Below are 26,217 nucleotides of genomic sequence, written 5' to 3' on the forward strand. Positions count from 1 at the left end.
TAGGCAAACAGTTCCTCAAGTGAGCCTACGTAGACACAGGATCTGTGCTTAAAGAAAAAAGTAGTAGGCAGTGTGAGTGTACTCGTTAGATGGCCATTTCATTTGGAAGTAGATAACTTATCATTAGAGGGGTTAATGACATTAAAGGGTTATGGCCTTAGATTACTTAACACCATAATTCAGCAGCCTTTGCCATACACCAGGTTTAATTCCATAAAGAACATTGTGATGAATGTAGGCTGCAATTTCAAAGCTAATCAGAACTAACAGGTAAAACTAAAATTGCACAAAAGCATGACTTGGCAACACTATTTTAATAAGTAATGTTTCAGACATTTTTAACTGAACGACATATTTTACATTGTTAATGGATGTCATTCAACAAATTCACCAACTGGAGCCTCATTACAAGCCACAGTATGAAAAATGGCACTTTTTCGTTGCAAATGTGAAAGCTAGCATATGTTAGCATGAAACAGTTTTCATCTGAACCTGAAATTTAAATGCTGCTTCGCTTGTGTATTCTTGTCCGGTTATGGGAGTAGAATATAAAATTGGCCATGTACCTAGATTGGACATTAAAATGGACATTAAAGAACCATTAGTGAGCATAACTTACTCTGAGGTCTCCACGTGGCATCTCTCATAGCCCGCTATGCATCCTTGGGATGCAGCCCCCTCCCTAAAAAAATGCTTTCATGCTACTTCGTTTAGTCTTTACTTGCTGTGTGTTCAACACCATGTCAGCCTAATGTGAAGTTCCTTAGGTCAACATTGCCATTAAATTTTTCTTTGTGGCACATGTATCAAAGTAACTGGTTCTTGTTCTTCAGTCTGATGTACAAACTTTTACAAATTTTACCTGACAGCAGTGTAGTAAACAAAAGCGAGAGTTGGTAGCTGCATATTGGCAACTGTTTCGTTACAACTTGACCAAAATAAGTCCTGGTGTTGAAACTATCATCAAACAGAGGACTCTGTCTTTTTATTACTGTGCAATGTGGTCGTCCTCCAGTTACACCTTCTGCACCTTTGTTGTAGCTTGTCACCTCTCAAGTTACACCACTTACACGGAGTGATTGAAGGTTTGTGGTTGTTAACAACACAGCTTGCCAGCTAATCGCTCTGTCATGGTAGTAGTCTGCGGCACTCTTACTCTATTATGAAAAATGCATCCTTGTGTGGCCACTAAGTGCATGTCATGGCAGTGTTTGTTTTTATGATTATTATTTTATTATTATTATTTATGCAATTTTTTTTAACTTACAAATTCGGTACATCTAACCATACTTGGGGTAGTGAAGTATTGGCCCATTTGATGCCGTTTGTGGACGTAGCTTTCACTGGGCGATCAAAAGACTGGCAATTGGCTACTTGTTAATTGTCATTCATGCAGCTAATCCCCTGGTTAGCTTCAAAGCTCACAGCTATACCCTCCAAAATTTTTTCTTCCTAACGTGCACAAGGTATTGAGGGAATGGACCGAAAAACTAAAGGGGGATGTGGCGGCAGCTGCGAAAACAGTCCCACTGGAGGTGCAGTTAGAGAACGTAGACAATAAGCTTCTACACATGTGGGAAGCTAAGGCAGCGTTGCAACGAAGATGGAAAAAACAAAAACACAACCGGACGCTTCGTAGGAGGATAGCCAAATTAAACAGGGACACAGAACAGTACGCCCAGCAGCTATGTAGACAACAGTGGGAGGAAAAATGCAACGACATGGACAGTCAGATAGGAATGGCAAAAACATGGAACATCCTTCGATATTTGTTAGACCCGGACGGGACCAAGTCGGGACATAGGCAAAATATAAATAGGCTAATACAAGCATACCAAGGGACAGAGCAGGACTTCCTCAAGGGAATCGAGAAAAGATACATCTCGCGAGCGATACCCGTTATTCACCCTGACTACACAGGGCAGGCAAATGATGAATTAGACAATGAAATCGGCGAGTCAGATGTCAGGGCCGCCCTACAGAAACTCAATACCAAGTCGGCACCTGGACTAGACTGGATAACGAACAAAACGCTAAGGAACTTGGACAATGAGTCTATAACTAAGTTAACAAAATACATTAACGAATGCTGGGAAGCAGGGCAGATTCCGCAGCAATAGAAGACTGCACAAATCGTGTTAATACCTAAATCGGGCAAGCGACTGCAGATTTAGAACTTGAGATCCGTATTTCTCACTTCTTGCGTGGGGAAACTCGTGGAGCACGTGGTCCTAGTGAGGATAACCACCTACTCGAGGACTGGGACGCGCTCCCACCCACGATTATAGGATTCAGGAGAAACCTCACAGCGCAGTACGCTATGTTACAACTTAAAGGGACACTAAAGTGAAAAATGATTTCTTCTGCATCAGTAAATTACCGTTCTACAACACCAAAAAAACCACTCTTACAACGATAAGACGTTTGGTAAGCCAGAAAAAGTGCAAGAACGAAATACGGGTGGCGACGCCTACTTAAGTTCATGCCCCTGGGGGCTGTGACGTCTTGGATTTTGATGGCAGCTTCTAGGGCCTACTAATTATATATAGCGGTACAGATTGACTACATTGTGTTCTGAAGGAACCAAATATTAAACATGGCAAGTTTCGGGAACCTTTATTCAGCCAACGCGGCCCAAATGCGAAGACATAGTTTGGAATCCCTGACGCCACGCTGACGTACCGGCGTTGGGGTTTCGGCGCGAAATTCAAATACTGATACTTGGACCTTCATTTTCTCATCTAATGATCAAACTATTTTTTTTAAATGACTGCCTGCAGGGTTCTCAAACAATGCTTCATTAGCCTAACTGATTTATTGTTTCGCTTTAGTGTCCCTTTAAACATCAGGTCATAGAAGGTCCGGGCAGATCGACATACGCGATTCTCGGGTTGGACCTAAAGAAGGCCTTTGATAACGTAACACATGCAACGATACTAGATAGAGTAGGAGAACTAGGGCTGGCAAAACGGACGTATGACTACGTACCCAATTTCCTAACGGGCAGACATGCAAAGGTCACGATAGTGTACCTAGTTTCTGAGGAGATCGAGATAAGCAGCGCAGGTATGCCACAGGGCTCAATAGTATCACCCATGCTATTTAATCTGGTGCTAATAGTGCTGCCAGCCAAGCTACAAGAAATCGAGGTACTCAATCATACCTTATACCCAGACGACATCACCCTATGGGTGAGAAACGGAAGTGACGGGCAAATAGAACAAACGCTTGAAACTGCGGTCGAAACAGTCAAACAATATCTAGAGGGGACAGAGCTAACCTGCTTGGCAGAAAAATCAGAGCTGTTGCTGTACAGACCAACTCGCAGAGGTCGTAAGCCAGGCAACTACAGGGAAGATCTCACCCATAGAGAGGAGATACAGCTGAAGACGGCCGATGGGAAACCCATACCCAAGGTCGACAGGATCAGGGTATTGAGGCTCCTCATCGAAGCCAAGGGCAACAACGGAGAAACCCTCAGAAGACTGGAGGGAACTGTAGTGCAAATCATGAGGCTAATGAAAAGGATAGCAAACAAACACAGTGGGATGAGAGAGGAAAACATGATCAGGTTAATACAGGCCTTCGTCATAAGTAGAATAGTATACATAGTGCCATGCTTGAAATGGCAGGTCGCGGAAAAGATCAAACTAGAATGCGTCATTCGGAAAATATACAAACTAGCCATAGGGCTACCGATCAGCACCAGCACGGACAAGTTGCTACAATTAGGCCTACACAACACGATAGACGAGCTCATTGAAGCTCTAAGGCTAGAGCAGGCAGACACATCCTAGAGAGACTAGGCACAGGTTACCACACACAGCACGGTGTCAAGGTGGACATCCCAAGAGAGATGAAGAAAACAATGGTAATACCCCCATACCAAAGAACATGCACCCAGAACACAATAAGGACAGATGAGAGAACAGAGCAAAGCAGATACAGAAGAAATTTGGCAGCGACAAGGACGCACTCTTCGTAGACACGGCTCGATACATTCGTAGACGGGGGTTTACGGCAGCCATAATCGATAGCAAGAAACAGTCTAAGACATGCGCGACGATATGCACCACAAGTAACGAGACAGCGGAAGAAGTAGCCATAGCGCTCGCAGTAGCTCAGACTAGCGCAACCGTAATAGTCAGCGACTCTCAGGTGGCAGTAAGAAGCTTTGCCAACAGCAGAATCTCCCCAGAAGCACTACGCATTCTCGCAGGAGGTCAAGATTGCAAAAGAAAGATATACATGATATGGACACCCGCTCATGCCCTCGCGGAGGACAGCAACAACGAGGCGGCACACGACACGGCTCGAGGGCTTACGGACCGAGCTGCGGTCGCAAGTGACACCCCGGCACCCTCCAGACATGACGGTGCAGTAGATGAGTAGGAGTGGGAGGACAGAATGACCAGATATAATGACATCACAAAACACTACAGGTTACAGAGGGGCATATTCCTGCGACCTCACCCAAAATTGACAAAAAATCAGTCGGTCGCATGGTGGCAGTTACAAACTAGGACGTATCCGAATCCTGCGCTCTCACATATCATGCATCCGGATATATATATATCAAACAGACAAATGCAACAACAAATGTGAAGCCAGAGCCAGTCTGGAGCATATATTATGGGAATGTCGAGGGATATGTAACAATAACGAGAATGCGACCTCCAGCAACAGCCTTCGCACACGCTGAGAGGCCGCGCTGCTCAGCCCTGCCCTCGAGGATCAACTGTGGGCCGTCCAGCAGGCCGAGGATGCTGCCAGGACCCATGAATTCCTGGCTGTCACCTAGGCGAGGCCTTTGGTTCTCCCCACCAACTCGCAGGACACACAATAAAGTTATTTCCTCCTCCTCCTCCAAATGTGCAACCAGAGTAATTCCCTAATATTGTGTGTTTGTGTGTCTGTGTGCACATGCATGCGCACTTATGTGAGTGTGCATGTCTTTATGTGAGCAGTAGTATGAGCATGAAAGTGAAAATAGTCATTCACCCAAACAATAGCACAAAGCTACGAATGAAACTCTTATGGGTTACTCAGAAAAAAAGCTTCACAGTTGAAGAAAAATGTGTCCTGGTCCACAGGTCAAACCTGGGATTACTGCCTTTAAAAAGGCCCTATCAATTCAGCTGACTGGAAGTTAGCTTTATGCCACATATCAGTGGATCAGCATTTTCCCTTGCGAGAAACATCCTCCACTGCCATTTTATTTTTTTTCCTTATTCAATAGTACGTGTGATCACCTGAACATGCTCTCCCTTGCAGGTCTCCAAACTGGAGAGGCAGCTGAGTCTTGTGTCGCACTCCGAGACCACCCTCAAACACAGCCTCAAGAGGAGCGAGGCTGAACTGAAAACCATGAAGGAAGGTGAGGTGCCTCTACATAGGCTGACACCACAAGGCAGCCAATCACTGTCCTACCTGTTGCAGTCCTACAGGACAGGCCTGTGGTAACCTACCAGCACCTACGCTGCCAAAGATGCTGGTGGGATAGTGAAATGCCCAATCTGCCATGAGGTCCAGGTTCAGAAAATTTATGGGTAAAGCTTGCACTTATATATGTGCCCTATACGAATGCCACACAGCCAAGAGCAATAGCTCCTTGAGGTGCTGCGTGCACAATTATGCACGTGAAGTTAATGCATCAAAAGCAAAACCACTGACGAAAATATTGATATTTGAAATGTATTGCATATACATTATCTTGAAAGACTTCTGATTGTACCTGGGCTGCAAGTTTGAATATAATGTGTAAAACAAGTTGGGATATAGGCGGCTAAGTGTTTGCCCTCAGTGTAAATGTGTTGTCATATAGTGGGTTGACTACCTACCTTTGTTTCTTGCAATGTTTTACATCAAGCACATTTTTCAAATAACCAGGTAGGTGCTTTCCTAATATGCTAGACATGAAATAGTTGATGTTTTCATATCTGACATTCCTGTAGAGCATTCTCTCATGGGGTCCACTCTACTGTAAACTTGACAAAAACTCACTGAAGTCAAAATTCCTAATTCGTTCTGCAGATGTACACTTTTCATGATTCTGAAGATGCAAGAATATGTGGGGAAACCGAATTTTGAATGAACAGAAATAATTGGCACCTGAAGGGAATAGCATTAAGTGTCTAGGACCTTAAGGTCTTTAAAGGGACTCATAGACATAACTTTGGCACATATATCTCCATTAGAATTGCTTTCTTTCCCAGTAAACTTACAATTAAATGGCATTATTTCTAAACTCACGCTGTGGAGCCAAAGCCCTGACATCTCTTGTGAACATATGCGCATGCATGATTCATGATCAGGCCAGTAAAAGTATCAAAAAGAACACACACGCATGTGTGCACACACATGTACGCACATACACACGCGCACAGCCCTCTTTTGGTAGAAATCATATGATGATAATGATGATGATGATAGCAGGTTGGGTGAGCAAGGAAGAAGTTTATACACACTTCCCGTCCAGACATGAAGGGTTATTTCCATTTCCTTGGATAACAGTATATCTCGTTACACCATATAAAAAACAATCGTGAAGTTCCAGTAGGTCAGTGAACGTGAAGGAAACCTTGCATGGTTGTTGTTGTTCACTGGTTCATGTAGATTTGTCTTATGATCAGAATCTACCGCGATCTGTGCCCTGTCCTTATTATCTTACTGAATGCACAGTTGTACTTTGTTTCATGGTGCCAATTCAGGCATGCATGTGTAGAGGTGTTAGATGACATTGCTCAACATTGAACATCAGAAGCTGACACTTAGTATTCTGTTGTTGTTGCTTGATATTCCTTGAAACAGTGTAAACATTGTCATGTGATGTGCAATGTTGGCAATGCACTTGGTGAAACGGAGCCCTTGTTCTATCTTTGCACTGTGTTGATTTTGTGCAGATGATGTCTGGTCTCTGATGCATTGTTGTCCTTGCCCTACTAGATAAATGTGCCAGCCATACTCTTAATGGTTGGACGTTGGTTGTTTGTGCCATGTAGGATTCTTTAAGAGTTCAGCAGTCAGTTCTGACAGTGAGAGACAGGGCTGTGGCTAAATAGATACTCTTCTACATTGATTCTGCAGTGAAGATTGGCATCCTGTCGTTGGCACCTGTACCGGCTGGAATTCACTTGGCTTTGGTTCATGCGTGAGCATTCATGGTCATCAATACAATGATATGCATACTTTCACCCGGACAGCACCATGACTCCTTGGCGAGAATGAGGTCTGAGACTGCTCATCTGAGATGTCAATCCATGTGTGGCTATTTCCACCAGTTGCATGTCCTGCCCACTGCACAAAGGCTCTTTTGGTATTACTGTGGTTACAGGAACTACTTCTAGAGCTGTCTTCAGTTCATCATTGATGTCAATAACCATGTTACTGAAGGTTTTAGACATGGGAAATTTTTTTTTTTTTTCAGTAGGTACTTGAATTTCATTGAATATTTCTGTCTTTAAGCCATTCGTTCTTGTACCTTGTTCAATCTGGCCATGGCTTGAAGCTCCTCTCTTGCAATCTTCTACCGGATGTGGTTTTTGCAGCGCTTCAAGGCACAAGAGTACTAAACTCCCTATTTCGCTTCCAGTGATCTGCGACATGCTTTTGCTGTTTGCACTCTGCCTCATTTCAATAGCAAGTCTGATTTTAGACTTAAGCATTACTGTTTTATTCTTGTCTACCTCAAAGCTATATTCTTCATATATTTTATTGTCAGAAGTCAGTACTTCTATCTTCTCGCCTTGAAAACAAAGCGTTGTGGCTTCACTGAGCGCCGCATCGATATCATCAAAGATGAGGCTTACCGTCATTCTGATCGGGGCTCTATCCATGGTCAGTTCAGCCTCCTTGTAGCAGGTGGGTGGATGAGGGCAGTTGCTTCCGTTGACTCCGCACTTCCTGGCGAATCCGTGTGTGGGCTCATAGTCAGTCGGCCCTGGGGACTGTTGGCCGTCAATTAGCACCTCATCTGTGCCCCCCCCCCCCCCTCTAGAATGTGCACAATTGTTTACATGCTGCAGTCTGACATGGGGCTATACCAGGAGAAGGACGATGACTATAGTAAGTTGCCGACAACATCCCTTTGACTGCTTTCTTTCTTTCCCCCTTTCCTTGCTGCACATGAAATATGCAGATCTTGCAAAGCTGAAGCAGGAGCTGACCTCAGCTGAGACAGAGAACAAGCGACTGACAGAGGAGCTTGAGGCAAAGCAGCAGCAGGCAGATGAGCAACGTGCCAGGCTGGAAGAGGAGGTGGCACAGCTGCAGGAATCTCTGCACAGTGTGACAGAAAAGGTAGGGGCATGCTCTGTGCTTGCACTTCACATCCTAAGGTGGTCACCAGCAGGACGTCTCACTGAACTGCTGGTATGCCAACTTGATTTTCTTCTCCTGCAGTTTACAAATAGAATGGCAATCAAATGGAGTCTTGTAGTAGAATGAATCAAAAGGATGCTTGAGCTTTTTGTGAGCAGGAGGCCAGAAAGTGAACAACAGATGACAAACCAGACTACTTTAAAAGTCCTCCTTCCTTGCGCACTGTTTAGAATAAGGGGGATTCCTTTTTCAGTATGGGTGAGCAAGGAGTACGTTGGCTTTGTTATCTTGGCTTCTGTGTGTGGAGGCTGGCCTCGCTTCAAAATTTCAGCAAGCCAGCTTTACAACTACATTCTGCTGTGCTGCAAATGCTAAGCAACAGGTGACGAGATGGACTTCCCATTCAGCCCGCCACTCAGGCTTTTTGACACTTCACACGAGGTCTTTATTCAGTACTGTTTCTATTTTCACTCCACAGCTGCTAATAGATGTTTGTTGGAGCACAAAATCTACGATGAACCTGAATTTTCTTTCATGCATTCAGTGAGGAAAGTTCTTTCCGCATATAATTTAGGCACTCTGCAGTCTGACTGATCTAGTATCTACCACATGAGGGTGATGCAGTAGGACCTCGGTCAAATGTACAAAAAACACACTAACTAGAAAAATATACAATCCGAAGTCACAAAAAAGATTGGCAGACTCAACTGTAGTTGACATCTACGTAATGCAAAGTGCTGTCTTTCTAACTGAAGGTGTTTAAAGCTGAACTTTTCTCCGTCTCCCATTGTGTGCGTCCCCTCATTTGCAGTTTTTTCCCCAGTGGCACAGAATTCTCCGCCGCTTTAGTGTGTTTGTTGCGACCACTACTGTGTAACTGAAATACTTCCAATCGAAAAGAGTCATTTTTGTGCCCACTGGCCTGAACCCTTTGTCGTCGTGGCTCAACCTAAACAACAGGTTATGGGTTACAGCCCTAACTGTTGAGGCTGCCGTGAAAGTGCTAGCATGCGACTTACGCTCCGTCAGCTCAACGCAATCCAGAGAAGGGACAAATCAAATTTGCTAGTTGAGAAGGCCCCTATAAGATTAGCGACTCACTAGAAGGTTGCAATGCACCCGAGGGATATGATCTGTGTGTCTCATTGGTGGATTGTGATATGCAGGAATTAAAACCTGTAGCATACTGGTAGGGAGTCTGCATTTGCATGTGCAGTTTTGTAGAGAAAATGCCAATAATCAAATTTCCTTCTGTCAGACAGCGTGTTTATGCCGATGAGATGAACACTTCTGTCATACTTAAGGTGTATTTGCCTACTGTTGGAATCGCACCGCTGGCCCGAGTTGTTGGGGTCTCGGTGCTGACGCCCGTTATTGCCAATGGGTCGCAAGCCCCAAGGGTAGCGTTGGCCTGGCGGCCTGGGGCACTGGAAGCATCCGAAGGTCCCGGCAAAGCATGAGAAGACTGGTAACAGAACAACTGGTTTATTCTAACATAGCAAAAGAGCGGCCGGTCAGGTCGACCGAAGTGGAGAGACGGGAGAGCACGTAACTCAACAGTACAAATCGGAGCCTCTCCCCTGGCGTCCGGGGGCAGCTGCTCTTATACTCTCGGCGTCGCGGTCCAAAAGGGAAGGAGGGAAGGTCACGGGATGAAGGTCACGGGACGGCGCAGCAGGGGCCCACGACGGCGCGAGCGGTTGAGCCGAGAGACCTCCAGGCCCCTCATTCGGGGAACTCCGCTCCCCGGCTGCCGCGCCTTGACAAGCGAGGGCACACACACACACACGCACACACGAAGACACGTGGCACTGAAACACGCCGGGACACGCTTGGCGGGTAGGCGTTGCGGCGTCGTTGAACGGGCCAAAATGTCCGCCGCTTTGAACAAAGCCCCGGCGTCCGTTGCATCCGCGCCGGCATTACCGCGCGTTGTAGGCGAAACGTAACAGACCGCCCCGCCGGGGGAAGGAGATCCCGATGGTCAGGGGACTGCATCCGCTGTCCGGAGGGATGTCGCTCGATGATGCCCATAACCGAAGTCGGGCGTCCTTTGGCGTTTCTTGAGCGCAGTGCACAGAGAAGGCCTCGTTCTCACATTCAGGTGCACACAGGACACTGCAAAGTGACTTCGGGAGAGTTGACATTTTGTTCTCGTTTCCGGCAAGCGTTAGAACTACGCTGAAAGTCAACCGCTCAGTCAGCAAGCACGGCACAACCCTCACTAAGCCCTGCCAGGCTCTTTCCCCTTTTATACTGCTGCCTAGTTCCTTACAGTAGTTTAGCAGCACTCAGAACGCGTCCACAAATCGGAAAATTGCACTAGAAAGCACATCATCACTTTGAAACACTATACAAAAGCAATAAGTTAAAAATCCTGCCTCAGGAAGAAAAACATCAGTAACAAGCAATTTTGAGGCTGATTCTCACGTTAGGGGCTTCGACTTAAGCCATCGGCGTTACCGTTGAGACTCCCCTTTTTGTAACGCACCTCAAAGGAATATTGTTGCAAAGCGAGGCTCCAGCGCAGGAGGCGGCCATTTTTGGGAGAGATGGTCTGCAGCCATTGGAGAGGGCAGTGATCCGTTTCAATGATAAACCTCGAGCCGGCTAGGTAACATGACAATTTCTGAACGGCCCACACGATACACGCACACTCTTTCTCGGTGGCGCTATACGCCTGCTCACGACTGGTCAGCTTACGACTAGCATACAGGACGGGGTGTTCTACTTCTCCATTTTCCCGTTGGCACAGTACAACGCCCATGCCTCGCTCACTAGCATCACACTGAACAACGAACCCTTTTGTGTAGTCGGGCGATCGTAGCACAGGCTGGCTTGTTAGGGCGCTCTTCAGGGCGCTAAAAGCTCTTTCCTTCGTCTCATCCCAGACGACTGTTTGCGGCTCTGTCTTTCTTAGAGCATCCGTCAAGGGAGCCGCGATATCAGAGTACCTGGGGATGTACCTCTGATAGTAGCCGGCGACACCTAAGAACGACCGAATATCGGTCTTCGTGCGCGGTTGCGGGAAGTCTCGCACAGCGGCCACCTTTATTTCAGAGGGGCGGCGACGACCCCGACCAATCACGTGTCCGAGGTAGACAACCTCGGCCTGTGCTAACTGGCACTTGGGAGCCTTGACTGTCAAGCCCGCATCGCGCAGGCGGGTTAGCACTGCCCGCAAGTGCGCCATATGTTCCGGCCAGGATGCGGAGAATATCGCTACGTCGTCTAGATACGGTAAAGCGAATTCTTGCTGTCCCCGCAACACTTTATCCATGAGGCTTGAAAAGCAGTATGGCGCGTTCTTCAAACCAAAACTCAAAACTTTAGGACGGAATGTCCCCATTGGTGAAATGAACGCCGCATACCTACTAGCCTCTTCTGTAAGTGGAACCTGCCAATAACCCCTGACAAGATCTAGGGTGGAAATAAACTGAGCGCTACTCACTCTCTCAAGGCGCTCCTCGATGTTAGGGATCGGATAAATTTGATCCTTAGTGATGGAATTAAGCCTGCGGTAGTCGACGCAAGGACGAGGTTCCTTGCCCGGTACCTCAACTAAAATCAAAGGGGAGGTATAATCACTCTCACCCGCTTCAATAACACCGAGCTGTAGCATTTTCGTTACCTCAGCCTCCATAATATCGCTCTGGCGGGGTGACACCCGGTACGCCTTAGATCGTACTGGCTCTGGGGAGGTAAGTTCTATGTCATGAGTAAGGACAGAAGTCCTACCAGGCCTCTCAGAGAACAGACCTTGAAACTCTTGTAAGAGCTGGTGTAGTTCGGTTTTCTGCTCAGGCGACAGCGATGCTTTACTTATTAAGTCACTAATGACTTGATCGGTGTCTTTCCTGTTCGTCACTGAGCCTAGTCCCGGAAGCTCGACCGGAAGCTCTTCTAACTTTCCCGCATCGGGAATTTCCTCTCCAGTATCTGGTGCCTTTAACGCTACAGGCTCAATTTTATCCTGTTCGGGCGTGCTCCGAATACCAGCTTGCTGCGCCTCTGACCCTTTTTCATCGTTCAACAACGTCGGTCCCGCATCTACCGCCTTTGCAGCGAGCTCCCGAACCTTCGATCTGGTTAAGGCCTGAACGCTAGCCTCACCAAACAAAAGCCCCTTCTCGCGCAGGAGGTGATCGGACCTGTTCGAAAATAGGTACGGGTACTGGGGGGGCAGCATAGATGACACTGCGGCCTCCGTCTCAAGTGCTCCGAAAGGTCCTTCAATAAGCACTTTTGCTACCGGCAGACACACGCTATGAGCTTCCACTGCTTGCTTGATCCATGCGCACTCGCCCGTGAACATATCGGGTTCTACGTAAGAGGGGTGAACTACATCCATTGTAGCTGCGGAATCGCAAAGCACTCGGCACTCTTTCCCGTTCACGAGGAGGTCTCGCATGTAAGGCTCGAGAAGCTTGATGTTCTCGTCAGTGCTGCCTAATGAAAAAAACACGACTTTTGGTTTTGTTTCTGGGCACTGCGCCGAAAAGTGACCCGGCTTCTGGCACGTATAACACAGGCGCGCTTGCCTCGCCTCGAACCGCTTTCTGCGTTCGGCTTCGGCTGCCGCCGTCTCCTTACGTTCGGTCGGACACTGCGCCGAAAAGTGACCCGGCTTCTGGCACGTATAACAAACGCGCGCTTGCCTCGTCTCGAACCGCTTTCTGCGTTCGGCTTCGGTTGCCGCCGTCTCCTTACGTTCGGTCGGACTGCTTTCACTCGCATCCGAACTACGTGTGTCCCCCTTTGCTCTCATGGGCGTGAACTTTGGCCTCTCAAACTTGGAGCCAAATTCACCCTTTTGACCGTCCTTAGCTCCACGAGCCCGACGCGTCACAAACTCCTCGGCTAACTCAGCGGCTCTAGCCACCGTACTAACGTCTGGCCTATCCAAGACCCAGTACCGCACGTTCTCAGGTAACCGACTATAAAACTGTTCTAGCCCGAAACACTGCAGAACTTTCTCGTGGTCACCAAACGCTTTCTCTTCTTTGAGCCACTCCTGCATGTTTGACATTAGCCTGTAGGCAAACTCTGTATATGACTCACTTCTGCCTTTCTCATTTTCCCGGAACTTCCGACGGAACGCCTCCGCTGACAGCCGGTACTTTTTTAGCAGACTCGATTTCACTTTGTCGAAATCCTCTGCCTCCTCTCTCTCCAAGCGAGCGACTACGTCGGCCGCCTCGCCGGGTAGCAAAGTGAGCAAGCGCTGTGGCCACGTTTCCCGAGAGAACCCCTGCTTCTCGCACGTTCGCTCAAAGTTAACCAGGAACAAACCAATGTCCTCTCCAAGCTTAAACGGCCGCATCAGGTCAGTCATTTTGAACAATACTCGTTCTCCTGCACCGTGTGCCTGACTTCCATTACGAGCGCGTTCCATCTCTAACTCGAGACGCTTCATTTCCAAAGCGTGTTGACGGTCGCGCTCTCTTTCTTTCTCTTGTTGCTCTTTTAGTTCGCGCTCCTGTTTCTCTTTTTGCTCTTTAAGTTCACGCTCCCTCTCCTCAATGGTCTCAAGGCATTCCGACAGCTCGTCATCCTCAGCTTCTAACTCAAGAATAGCCCTTAGCAGTTCTGGTTTTCTGAGTTTGTCTGAGACATCCAGACCCAACTCTCTCGCAAGCTCTAGCAATTTCGGTTTGCGCAACGACTTCAAATCCATGGCTGCTCTGAATGCTGCTTTCTCTACTGTCCACTATTGTCTTGCCGCAAACTAACCCGGTAGCAACGGCAACCACAATTACCAGCTCTGTTTCTAACACTAACAAAAGCCTGGCAAAACTCAGAAGAAGAAAGTCCCGCACTCACCAAACCTCGCAGCCAAGACTTCAGCGCAGTCGTTCCGCTGCAGGCAACCAGTCATCACACAGGGCTCGTTGCACTGCTCCCGAATGGTCGTTGTGCTGCTCAGCATACAGTCAACCGCATCTCTTCGCTGCTGGCCTCCGTTGTCGCGATCTCACCGCTGGCAACCAGATGTTTGAATCGCACCGCTGGCCCGAGTTGTTGGGGTCTCGGTGCTGACGCCCGTTATTGCCAATGGGTCGCAAGCCCCAAGGGTAGCGTTGGCCTGGCGGCCTGGGGCACTGGAAGCATCCGAAGGTCCCGGCAAAGCATGAGAAGACTGGTAACAGAACAACTGGTTTATTCTAACATAGCAAAAGAGCGGCCGGTCAGGTTGACCGAAGTGGAGAGACGGGAGAGCACGTAACTCAACAGTACAAATCGGAGCCTCTCCCCTGGCGTCCGGGGGCAGCTGCTCTTATACTCTCGGCGTCGCGGTCCAAAAGGGAAGGAGGGAAGGTCACGGGATGAAGGTCACGGGACGGCGCAGCAGGGGCCCACGACGGCGCGAGCGGTTGAGCCGAGAGACCTCCAGGCCCCTCATTCGGGGAACTCCGCTCCCCGGCTGCCGCGCCTTGACAAGCGAGGGCACACACACACACACGCACACACGAAGACACGTGGCACTGAAACACGCCGGGACACGCTTGGCGGGTAGGCGTTGCGGCGTCGTTGAACGGGCCAAAATGTCCGCCGCTTTGAACAAAGCCCCGGCGTCCGTTGCATCCGCGCCGGCATTACCGCGCGTTGTAGGCGAAACGTAACACTACACAGGTAACGGTTATAATAACTTCTGATAAACCTCACATAAACACCTTCTAGGGATGGAAATAGGTATTGTGGTGCACACCGGCACTGTGCAGAACAGCACTGCAGCCTTGATTCTACCAGAGCAAAAAAAAATGAAGTGTCAAGTAGCCGGTTGGTCTGCTGTATTCACTGTCTGTGCATAATGGGGAAAAATAGTGAATGAATTATGGCCTGCTGAAAGAGAGTGCTGCCTGCCCGGCTGGTTGCAGGTGGAGCAGCTGGAAAAGGAGGCTGCGGCTAATGCGAACAACAGCACCAGCCTCGCTGACTTGGAGAGCAAGGTGGCTGGCCTCGAGGACCAGGTCTCTGAAAAAAACAAGGCATGTGTCATTTGCCATCATCATGGTAGTGTAATATCTGTAGCCAATCAAAACGAGTAACATTGTATTGAATTTTCTGAAGGCGTTTCATCAATTTGCGAGAAGAATAGGGAGATCTGTGGGTTATTTGTTAAATGTTGTTACCGTATAAGGAAAACAGGCAGTTCTTTTATCAGTTCGAAATTTCTTTTTCTCTCCACAAACCATAATCACTCTTTCGAATTCAGAATCAATTTTTGTTGGTGGAAATGATCAAAAAGTATTGTTAGCCGATAAGCTTTTATGTAAATACCGCATGTTTTCTAGACTATACAAAATTTTTAAACATTGCCTGTGGCAGATAGCACAGTTATAATTCTTTAACTGCATTTTTCGAAGAGGAAGACGTTACCTTCACGAGAAATCGGAATACATAATTGAATAACTAAAAAAAATTTCACGGATTCAGTTTTTGCTAATTACATTACCCATACTATTACAGTTTACAAATTGTGGATAGTGAGTTGGAAGGCATATATACATGGAACGAATTCTAAGAATGACACCAGTTTCAAGATATTCATTGCCAAAACGGGCAATGAAATACATTGGTGTGGCAGTTATTCTTGAGCTTCAATGCATAAAACAGCGTTTTGCTAATAAAATAAGGGGAACAACAGTGTACTCTTACCACAAGTTCGACGGCAATTATTGCGAAACCAGTGCCAGTTCCTAGTGAAACCAGTTCTAAGTGGATATGCCTTGCAGTCTTACCAGCTACAATTAGTAAACTGCAATAGTGCAATAAAGTAATTAAAAACTTAAACATTGAATGTTTCTATTGTTTGAATGTACATTGTGATATTTTGCACAAATAATGTCTACCATTGTTCTTGCATCAGCCGACTACATCCTAGAGAGGGCAGATTTTCTAGCCTCGTAACACCACCCAGTCCTCTGTCATTATCAACTGCATTTCCCATCCCTTGGCAGCCATTCTGTTAACTTGAAAAGGCCACCGCTTATCAGCTATACCTATTGCATGACCTGGCCAACTCTAAATGTATATGTTGTAGTAGACTCGCGATCGCTGTGCGGAGGCACCAGTTCCCGACTGATGAGCGCATGGAACAGCTAACTTCTGCACAGTAATTGCCACTTGTTCAGGGAGAGTGAGCTGGCCTAGGCATTTGTCTAATTTTAAGTTGACCAATTTTTTCATTTTGCCACTCGTACCACATTTGCGTGGCTTTAAAATGATGTGAAGTGCTGTAGTATATTCTTCAATGATGTGTGGTGCCGCAGTAGCTTCTTCAACATACACAACACTGTATGTGCACCTTGCCAAGTGCTGTGAATTTGTTTTGTTACCATTATCGTCATGGTGCACCAGATATGCCCACTCTTCAGACGTTTATCGTATACATGCTGCTCAGTTGATTGGAAGTCCATTATACATGTATGATGTAATGTAAATAGCCTTCTCTTTTACCACATGAACTCTCAACTTTTGTTTTACTTCATTTAGAAATGAGAAAATATTCAGTATTTCATTCAGTGTGTGAGTTCCTTTTTATTCTTCTTATATACCTGTACTACTTTATTAGGAAATTTCATTGCTTGAACACAGCTGTGGATAAAGTAAGGTAGAGAGTAGAAGTCTAGGCACGACTGTAAAGGCGGTAAAGCTGCATTTCTGTACTGTCTCATTCCTTGATGTAGAAGAGTGATATTTGCTGTTGCCTATGGCAATATTCATTTGAGTGGTGAGTTGCTGACAATAAACCTCGATAGTAAGGACAGGGCAGCAATGCACTGTTCCACAGTGCATTGCCACTACCATGATATTCATCACTACCATGATATTCATCAATATAGTACACTCACTTTCCACTGTGTTACATTGCATTTTTGGGTACGCACTTTATTCAAATTGAAGTGCATCCATTTTTAGTACTTAATGACAGCATAAAAATCGGAAATGTTCGGCTTCATAATATGCAACCAACCAGCTGTGGATGCAGAAGGTGATCAAGATGACAACATGATTACTCCTGTTGCTACATGCTGAGTTGCTTTCTGTGTTGTTGCATGTTTTTTTTTTATATCATTTTGAAATAGCTTGGTAGGTTTTCAGTTGGCCCGTTTATTTGTGCACGGCTCCATATAACAGAATGCTTTTTGGGCCTGAGAGGAAAGCCATCGAGGCAGTAGGTTGTCATTTATATTCACTGTAATCAATGTTTCCAAGCCTGAAGCTCAAGAAGTGGCCATGAAATTGCCAATAACTAGTTAGTCTAAGCCACAGATCACAAAAAGTACCCAAGAAAGTTGCCAAACGGTGCCTAAACAGTTACAGTAGGAAGCATTACTCTGTGACACTCAATGCAACATTGGTGCAAAGTAGGCAAATCTGGCCACCCTGTAAGGCCACCTTGTCTTGGTGATTGGGTCAGCTCGAGCTTTTTCCATTCGCAGATGCTGAAGTTGCAACAGCAGAGGATTAGCGACATGAAGAAAACCCTGCAGAAGGAGCTCAAGAGCCACCAGGGAGCCGCCGCTGCAGCTGCTGTGCTTAATGTTGAGGGAGCGCCCAGTGCAACCAGCGATATACCACCACCATCTGTCGACCATAGCAGCGGCCTCGGCTCTGCTGGCGACAGTGTGGCAAGAGCTGGAACTCAAGACGCAGGGTTGGCAACACAGCCAAGGGGCCCCGACAACAAGCTGGAGGATGACATCAACTTTAAATATCTCAAGCATGTCGTCTTCAAGTTTATGACGAGCAAAGAGTATGAGGTAAGGCCAGAGACCAACATGTAGTAGCATATGGTTTGAAGGGCAGCGCACAGAGGGTGGCAATTTAATGGGCAACGCTTGCGGATTCGCATCTTTAGATCACGACAACGAAAGAACTACGTGGTATTTTGTAGCCAAATTCGGAGATAGATGTGGAAACACGTCAGGAACATGGAAAATAAAAATTGAAAATGCGAATTTTGGGTCGATTTTCGGTGCAAAAGAGCATGGATACCAGCAAAAGTCTTTGGTGCTCAGTATTCAGTGCCTGAAAAGGAACACACACAAATTGTCACTTCTGGTCCCACTTGTTGTGTGTTGCTATTTCCTTGATTTTGATTCCAGCATTCATTTGACCAGTGTTGTCAAATTGGTGGCAGGTTCCTGTTTTGGACAGACGTGGGCAAACGTTTTTAGAGAGTTCAGTGCTGTACACTTCCGTTATTTCTTCTCCGGTTAATTCGATCCCTATCGAAGGTCTCAGCCGGCACCCATATACTTATATGGGCCCAAACTTTCGTTATCTCAATCCTAAAATTGGCCTTTACAGGATAAATCAAATGGACAGCATGCACATGCCTTACCCCAGTAGCGACCCCTTTAGTGGCAGCAATTGTCTTAGCTGAGCTTAGGGCACAGTGAATACATTCAACAAGCATCATCTTTAGCTGAAAATGCCTACTTTCTGGTTGCCCTAGAAAGAGTTTTAAGCTAAAGCGTAGGTGACAGTGAATGATTGCAGCATGTACCCGATTCTAAGCATGTCTTCCTAAAAGGTTCTTTTTTTTTCCTCAGAGGAATTTCTCCAAAGATGGCCTGTTTGTGCAATCCGATATGAAACCAAACCACATGGGTGACATTCGCTGGACCTTACCGTTAGAGCCAGCCTAGCCAGCGTAATCACTATTGCCATCACACGATGGTGACAGTAGTAGTTCTCCCGTAGCACGGCGACAATGTGACGCTTTCAATCATTCAAAAGACAAGTTATTGTACATGCTAAGCTAGCGGCAACAAATTGCGTCACATATTTTTGGCGTCACAGGACGAACTAGCGAAGTGGTTAGTCTGGATGTGGACCGCCATCCCATTTGCAGTTGTTGTGGAGTTCTTTGATAAATCTAGAATATCAAACATGCAATGTATGGAGGACATGTGGTTCATAGAGACCGATAAAGTGTAGTCCAAGACTGATGACGATAGACATTAGATGTAAATGAATCTCTATTCTGTGAAGGTAAAGTTTGCTTGTCTTATTGCCCGAATCGAGAGCATGCTACATTTTTCTTTCTGAAAAATCAAGTGCACATTAGATTTCTACTTTGTTTAGGAGTTTTAATGTCATTGCAACGTTAGTTTTCTACTTTGAACACATAGGAAGTGGACGTGTGTTAGAATTGGGCAAATACACTGCCCAATGAATCGGCTGTGTGTTTCAGCAATTTTTCGGCCTCTTGTTTAATTCAACCCGCTAGATAATTAGATAAGTTTTATTGGCTCCGTCAGGGTCAAATTAATGGAAGTCGACTGTATTCCCCTTCCAAACACGTACAGAATATCAAAGTTCAGTTCTATTTGTTATTATTTGATAGCAATGAATGAGAAGAAGCCTTCCTCTCGTTCAAAAATCAGGCCCCGCATTTCCCCTTCTGAAGGGGAAATGCGGGGCCTGATTTTTGTTATTCACAAGCATATGAAGCCAACAGATAAGAAGTAGAAGTTTATTGACTGGAAAAGGCAGAGAGGTAGGCCAGAAAGTGGAGTATCTGGCCTGCTACTCTGCGCAAGGGCAGGGGAAGAGGAGAAGAAAGAGGGTCACAGTGGAGGATAATGATGGGAGAAACGAGATGAAAGAACACATTGCATAAGTGCTATCATCACAAGCGCGAGTCCAGGCCCGTGTCACCTAAGAAACGTGAAAAAGCACGTATTGCCTCTGTCGTCTGCCAACTCTCCGGCCATGCGCCTAGCAGAAGGTCCTCCGATAGTGGTCTGCTGTCTAAATGCCTCAAGGTAGCTGCCAGTGTCAGTCGTTCGCATGCATACACAGGGCACACCACGAGCACATGGTCTATAGTCTCAACAACACCACATGCTGAACAGTCCAGCAAGTCTGCCAGTCCAATGATCCGCAACTACCTGCGTGTGAAAGTGATGCCTAAACGTGGTCTGTGTATCAGGCAGGCATGAGGGCGTGGAATGCCACGCAGAACAGAAAAATGCATAGTGAGATCCAGCCTTTTAAAGGGCCCTACACCAGGTCTGGCCATTTTGAGCTGACATGCACAGAACATACAATGCACTTTAACAATTGTGTGTGCAAAGTATTACATCGCTACACGCCACTGAAAGATCTGAAATTTCAAACCGAACGCCGTTTTCCCTTCTCCTCGTGGCCGCCGCGCTCCAAGCTGGAGGATGGCGTACACGTGCTAGTGCACCTACGTACATGTGTTTGCATTGTGACGTCGCTCGAGGTGACATGTGACTTCGATAATTATTCAAGCCAAAATTTGTTATTCGTGTAATATGTTGCTTGAATAGACGAATTAAAGCCTGGAGAAATAATTAAACACACAAACCGAATGTCTGTGTGTTTTTGTTTTACTTCGCACCGCAGCAAGAGAGATGGACTTCTGTTTCGTCTGCTTGTTCCCACATCGTGCAGTAGCGCGCGGGCACCGAAACTATGTCATTTTCTACCATGTTCCAGTGCGGGATCATGCTCTGTGATCCGCTTGCGTCTGCTTCAGTATTCGTGTAGCACTGACTTATACTGCTAGTCAGGTGCCCTCATGCAGCGAGCAAAATCGTGCACTGTGCGAAACGAGACAATCGGAACAGCTCGCGTGCGACGGCGTCAGCAGAAGTGCGCTGCGCCACAAGAAAAGCGAGGAGAAAAAAATGAAGGCGGGGCCTGTGATGTATGTGTCATGCGATCCACAAGCTCCGGCATGGGAGAATGCAGGGAAGGAATTTCACTTGAGGAGGCTAGACAAGGCAAGTGGAGAGAGTGTCTAGCTTGGCAGTGGAGCTCGCCTCCTGAAATCATGGGTTCGTGGCACTGAAATATTTATACCTTGGCTATAAATGAGCCGATTTGAGAAATTTTTTCGGCAGAACGCTCCCTAGAGGACACGTAGCAGCCTCCAGTGTATAACCGAAATTTGCTGTGTGGCCTGGTGAGGGGCCCTTTAAGGCGGACGTGGCGAGCGTCTGGCTGGGCCCAGTATCTTCTTGTCATACTCCTCATTAATTCCGACAGAACCAACAAATAATGAAGCCAAGGAAAGCATAGGAGAAATTAGTTGTTTTAATTGAATTGTAAAAATGGCAAGGCAAAGGTAAATGAAAGTGGACAAAAAGCAAGCAAGTAAGCTTCTCTGTTTTCTGGCATCTCAAGTTTTTGGCTAGGAAAGCTGCTGGATCAGGCTCCTTTACATGACTCTTCTTTGTGCCATCTGATTGATTCAAAATACAGAACACCTGCTCCGGATAACTTATTAGCATAATCTCAGGCTTGTCAATTCTGCTCAATCTACAATAATTTTAGTTCCTCATGTGCTCAATATGAATTAGGCCTTGAACTGTTGCATTCAGTCATAGGTTACACAGTCAATCCCGGACATATCGAACTCGAAGGGGATCGCTGACTAGTTTGACGTTTCAGTAATTCGAAATATGAAATGTGCCTATCTGAATATTATATCTGAAAACTCTGCACGTCTCAGCCAGGTTTCTGAAATTGTGAAAAGCATGAATTTACTGATTTGCTTCTTCAAGGGCGGGTCACACACATACAAAAATTTGCTTATTCTTTTGTACACAAATGCTGCAAATCACTTACTCTGCGGAATGGTCTTCGATATTACTGATTGCTATGTTAACCCAGCCATGAGACCACAGTGCGCTTCACACACTTCGAAGTGCTTGTTGCATGTTTTTATTCAGAATAAATGGACGAAGCATGGAACCAATCCAGCCTGCCTGCATATGTGCCATGCCACCACCTGTGCATCTCCATTACAATGTGCCGTTTAATTGTAATGTCATACGTTGGTAGAGTGTACTATGTCGGCAACGAGTCAATCCAGGCAAACGCTATTTAGATTCAAAAGTTGCTTTTAACTTGCAGAACATCCTAGTCCATTCACACTCATGTGTAACCCTACGAGCATGAACGAAATGCATACAGTGTGGACCCTAACTTGCACAGTGACGAGCCTTGCATGCCACTGTTGTGATGGTCTTTCCGCAAGGGCTACCAAAATGCGGATTTGGCATGCTCTGGTTTTGTTGAATCCAAACTGTAATGTCCAAGTTGAGGTTAGGGTCAGATTTATTTTAGCCACTCGCAGAACCCTGAAATGCTGTTCATGAAAACCACTGGTCTGCAAGAAGACAAATCTGGCAGTCTGCATTCTTGAAGCAGCGTGGCTGCTTGCAGCGACATGCATCTTGCTCACTTTTTCGTGGCATGTACTGCCCTTCAGATACACATGTCTTGTTTGAATGCCTCTGCCAAAACAGGGCCGTTATAGCAGCACTGAATATTTCTGACACCAAAATGTAATCATGGCCTCGTTAGAAGCGTACTTGCAGGGGTGCAGTACAGCACAGCGTTCGATTTATTCAATGTGGCGGTGAACGGGAGTTTGATACTTCTACATGGGATTTTCAAGGGGATGTTACGGCTGTTTGATCTAGGCAATACTGTATCTACTCGCGTAATGATCGCACTTCAGTTATGGAAAACCAACTAGCCCAACAATCAACTCTTCTAGAATACATCCCTCCAATTAAGCCTGGCTCATACACAGCTGTTTCTTCTGTGGGCTGTCTATTTTCGATACGCTCCACTCTGCCGCATGGGGGTTGCTTAGGCTTGGTTTTCTGGCGGCAGTGAGTGATTGCGATGGTGCCGAGCCACACCCCACATTTCTCTCCTGTATGAACAATGTAAATCAGTGGCCAATGGTTCAATTGCTGTATGGTATTTCGCTCGATTTTTTTTGACATATTGCGCACAATGTTGCAGACATGGCAGCTGTAAACAGAGTTGCCAACATTCAATACGTAGCCTATCCCCCACTTTCGTTGGCTAGTTGATTTCATGGCTTTAAGAATGCCATACAGCCGCTACTAAGTTTTTGGTCAACTCGGCACCAAACAGCAACTTTCGCTGCAGGATACTGACGAAACGGTGCTGCTTAGGCCTAGGTGCATCGTACGGCCGTAATAAAGATTCACTGCCTTCAGGCCGTCGCGGCAAGGTGGCCGTCAATATATTTAGACGAGTAAACTGCCACGGCGATTCGGCGCGAGATCATGGGATAGACTGGCAACCGGAAGCCAAGATTGGGTCCAGTAACTACTGCGAACGCTTCGTGTTTGTTTTTTGCGTTTAATAGATAGAATGGCGAAATCTCACCTGCAGAAATCTCCAAACTGAATTCGCGCATCGCAGCCTAATCTGACAGCATTGCACAGTCAAAGGCCATGCGCGTATACCTACACTTCGCAGCATACATCGAGCTGCGTGACAAGCAAAAGTGGAACGCTTCCGTGGTCTCAACCATCGCGGTACTTTAAGTAGATGGCATAACAGTGAAGCACAGCTTTAGGGCATTAAGTAAATTTTTCATACCTCTGGGGTTAGAAAAAGCAGCGGAATCATTTTACTGCTAAAGTTCATGTTTGTGGACTGCCCCATTATGGGGCATTTTTTTGCGAAATTTTTTTAAAAACCAGTTGGCGACTGTTTTCACCATCAAGTTTGGCACTTAGCATGCCAATTTCACATTCAGAGACGAAAGTCTTGACACAGACAAATTCAGCATGTGAGTTAGGTGATTATGTAGCACGCTAGCTTATAAGCCTGGTAGAGCTTATAGCAGCTGCACTACGGCCCTCTCTGGGTGACAGTCAATAAGCTATGTGTGGGAGGGGACTTTGTATAGACTGCCACCTATGAATGTGAAATTATCTCACTTAGTGCCAAACTTGATCGTCAAATAAAAAGAACACATTTTTGTTTTCAAGCTCTACCTTTTCACAAAAACTGTGTCTGTCAAACCACACAAACGACCTATGCAGGCAACCATTTGCAGAGCTTGCATTACCTATATCAATATTACTGGTACTTACACTTTAGAGACTTGCTTTCATAAACCTGCTCTTATGTAGTTAAATTTATTGTGCACGTAATGTCTATCTCTTTGAATAATCCAACTCAAGGACTAGAATTGTGCTACATTTTAGAGGTCATAAACTAAAATGTGACAGTCTAAACAAAAGCACCTTGTACAATAGAACCTTGTTGATATGATCTCGTTTCATATGATTTCCCAGTGCCAGCATTCGTGTTTGAGAGTGCAAGAAATTACCTAATACAGTTATGCTTCCTTTTTACCGGTTTATACGTTCCTGGAAAACACAGTCTTTCGGCACCGACCTTCAGCATATCACCAAACTGCGATCATATGATATGTTTTCCAGGCGCTAGATCTCATGTAAACAAGAAAAGGTGCAAGGCACATGCAGGCAGGCAAGTACTTCCTCATAGTACTTGCCTGCCCGTTTCGCATGAAAATGCTGCCACGCACACGATTTCCTGTTCCAGTACCAGTAAATCTCCTTGTGAGTTGTCGCATGTCTCAATCCACAGCTACCGTCCCTGACCCGTTGCGATAAGTATCTTCACCTATCTGTTTCACAGTGCATGTGGTGCAGGAAGCGTACTGCATGCTTTTAATAGGTGCTAACCCAAACACACCTCCCTTTCCTGTTGCAGGTGGCACTAAGTGAGGGTCATGTTTCACTCTGGCGGCATTGTATTCAGGCGTTGCCCACTAAGCTCGATTTCATATCAGTTATTATCACAGTCTTAAAACTGACAGTGCACATCTTGGATCACTCGGGCCCGGTGACGCGTGTCAGCTTCTCGTATCACAACAATTCTTGCCAAGTGGGCAAGGCAAAACTTCCTGCCAATATGATCTTTCCAAAGACGCTGCTGATGCAAGCCGAATTCGAGGAGAAAATAAACGTTTATTGTTGGTCCCAAATGTCCGGGCCTTGAGTCCTTACTCTCCTTCTTTAAAAATTTCCAGGATGAACTCCTCCAAGGGTTTCCAGAGCTGTGGCTCGTAATCCAATCGGATACTGTGGTGCACGAACATAAGCTTGCTGAAGCCACAAGGATGACAACACATGTCTCAGGCCACTCGGGGCCCCACCAGATTGGCACGTGTCGGTGCCTCATGTTGCAACGCTTTGCATTACATACATGTCAACTACAATTGAGTCTGTGAAACATTTAGTGTCTTCGGATCGCATGTTTTCTCAGTTAGTATATTTCTTCTCGCATATTTTTTTTTTCAACACATATGAACGAGGTTCTACTGCATGTAGTAGTGACCCTGGACATAATATACCGGGTGTTTAATTCTAATGTTAACAGATATTTTTTCATTTTGCCTGTGCCATTTAGCTTAATCTACTTATTGAGCTGGATTACTCGAAGAGGTACACATTACTTAGACTGGAGATGAATACGCATAATTGAGCCATTAACAAAATTTCACTAATTAACTTTTTAACTAATTCTTTTAGCACATGTATTGCAGTACAAAAATTGAAGCCAGTGATTTCATAAGGCACACCCACTTGAAACGAATTTTGAAACTAGCACCAGTTTTGAGATAAGTGCAGTCAAACTTGCCGTAAAAATGCACTGTTGTTTCACTAACTTTTTTAATAAAACACCTTTGAAGTGCAGAAGTCACTGGAACACCAATGCATCTTGTCATAAACTTTGGGAATGCATATCTTGAAACTGTTGGCAACCTAAAAATTCATTCCAAGCGGATGTGACTTCAAAAGTCACTGACTGCAATTCGTAAATTACATTCTGTGGTGTAAAGTAATTAGTTTGAAAGCTACTTAGCAAGATTTTGTTAATTGGTCAAATATCCCCTTTCATATTCTGTGCAAGTAATGTCTGCCTCTGAGAGTAATCTAGCTTGAGCAGAATTGTGCTACATGTCACTGGTGATTTGTTTAAATTATGTTAACGAAAAAATAACCCACTCTGTATAATCTTGGACATGGCCAGTACGATGGATGTAAT

General features: G+C 45.9%; 1 protein-coding gene across 3 annotated transcripts in view; it reads left to right on the forward strand.

Moving 5' to 3' along the window:
* Positions 1 to 26,217, forward strand: part of LOC126516794 (golgin subfamily A member 1-like) — a 92,361-nt gene that overhangs the window by 60,039 nt on the left and 6,105 nt on the right. For all 3 annotated transcript variants that reach the window (XM_055064037.2, XM_050166898.3, XM_055064038.2), the window contains 4 exons: positions 5,275 to 5,377; positions 8,138 to 8,298; positions 15,198 to 15,308; positions 17,766 to 18,086. In XM_055064037.2, the coding sequence (XP_054920012.2) occupies positions 5,275 to 5,377; positions 8,138 to 8,298; positions 15,198 to 15,308; positions 17,766 to 18,086 (696 nt within the window). The remainder of the gene's footprint in view (positions 1 to 5,274; positions 5,378 to 8,137; positions 8,299 to 15,197; positions 15,309 to 17,765; positions 18,087 to 26,217) is intronic.

This window comes from Dermacentor andersoni, chromosome 1, assembly GCF_023375885.2.
Source record: "Dermacentor andersoni chromosome 1, qqDerAnde1_hic_scaffold, whole genome shotgun sequence".
NCBI classification, from domain to species: Eukaryota; Metazoa; Arthropoda; class Arachnida; order Ixodida; family Ixodidae; genus Dermacentor; species Dermacentor andersoni.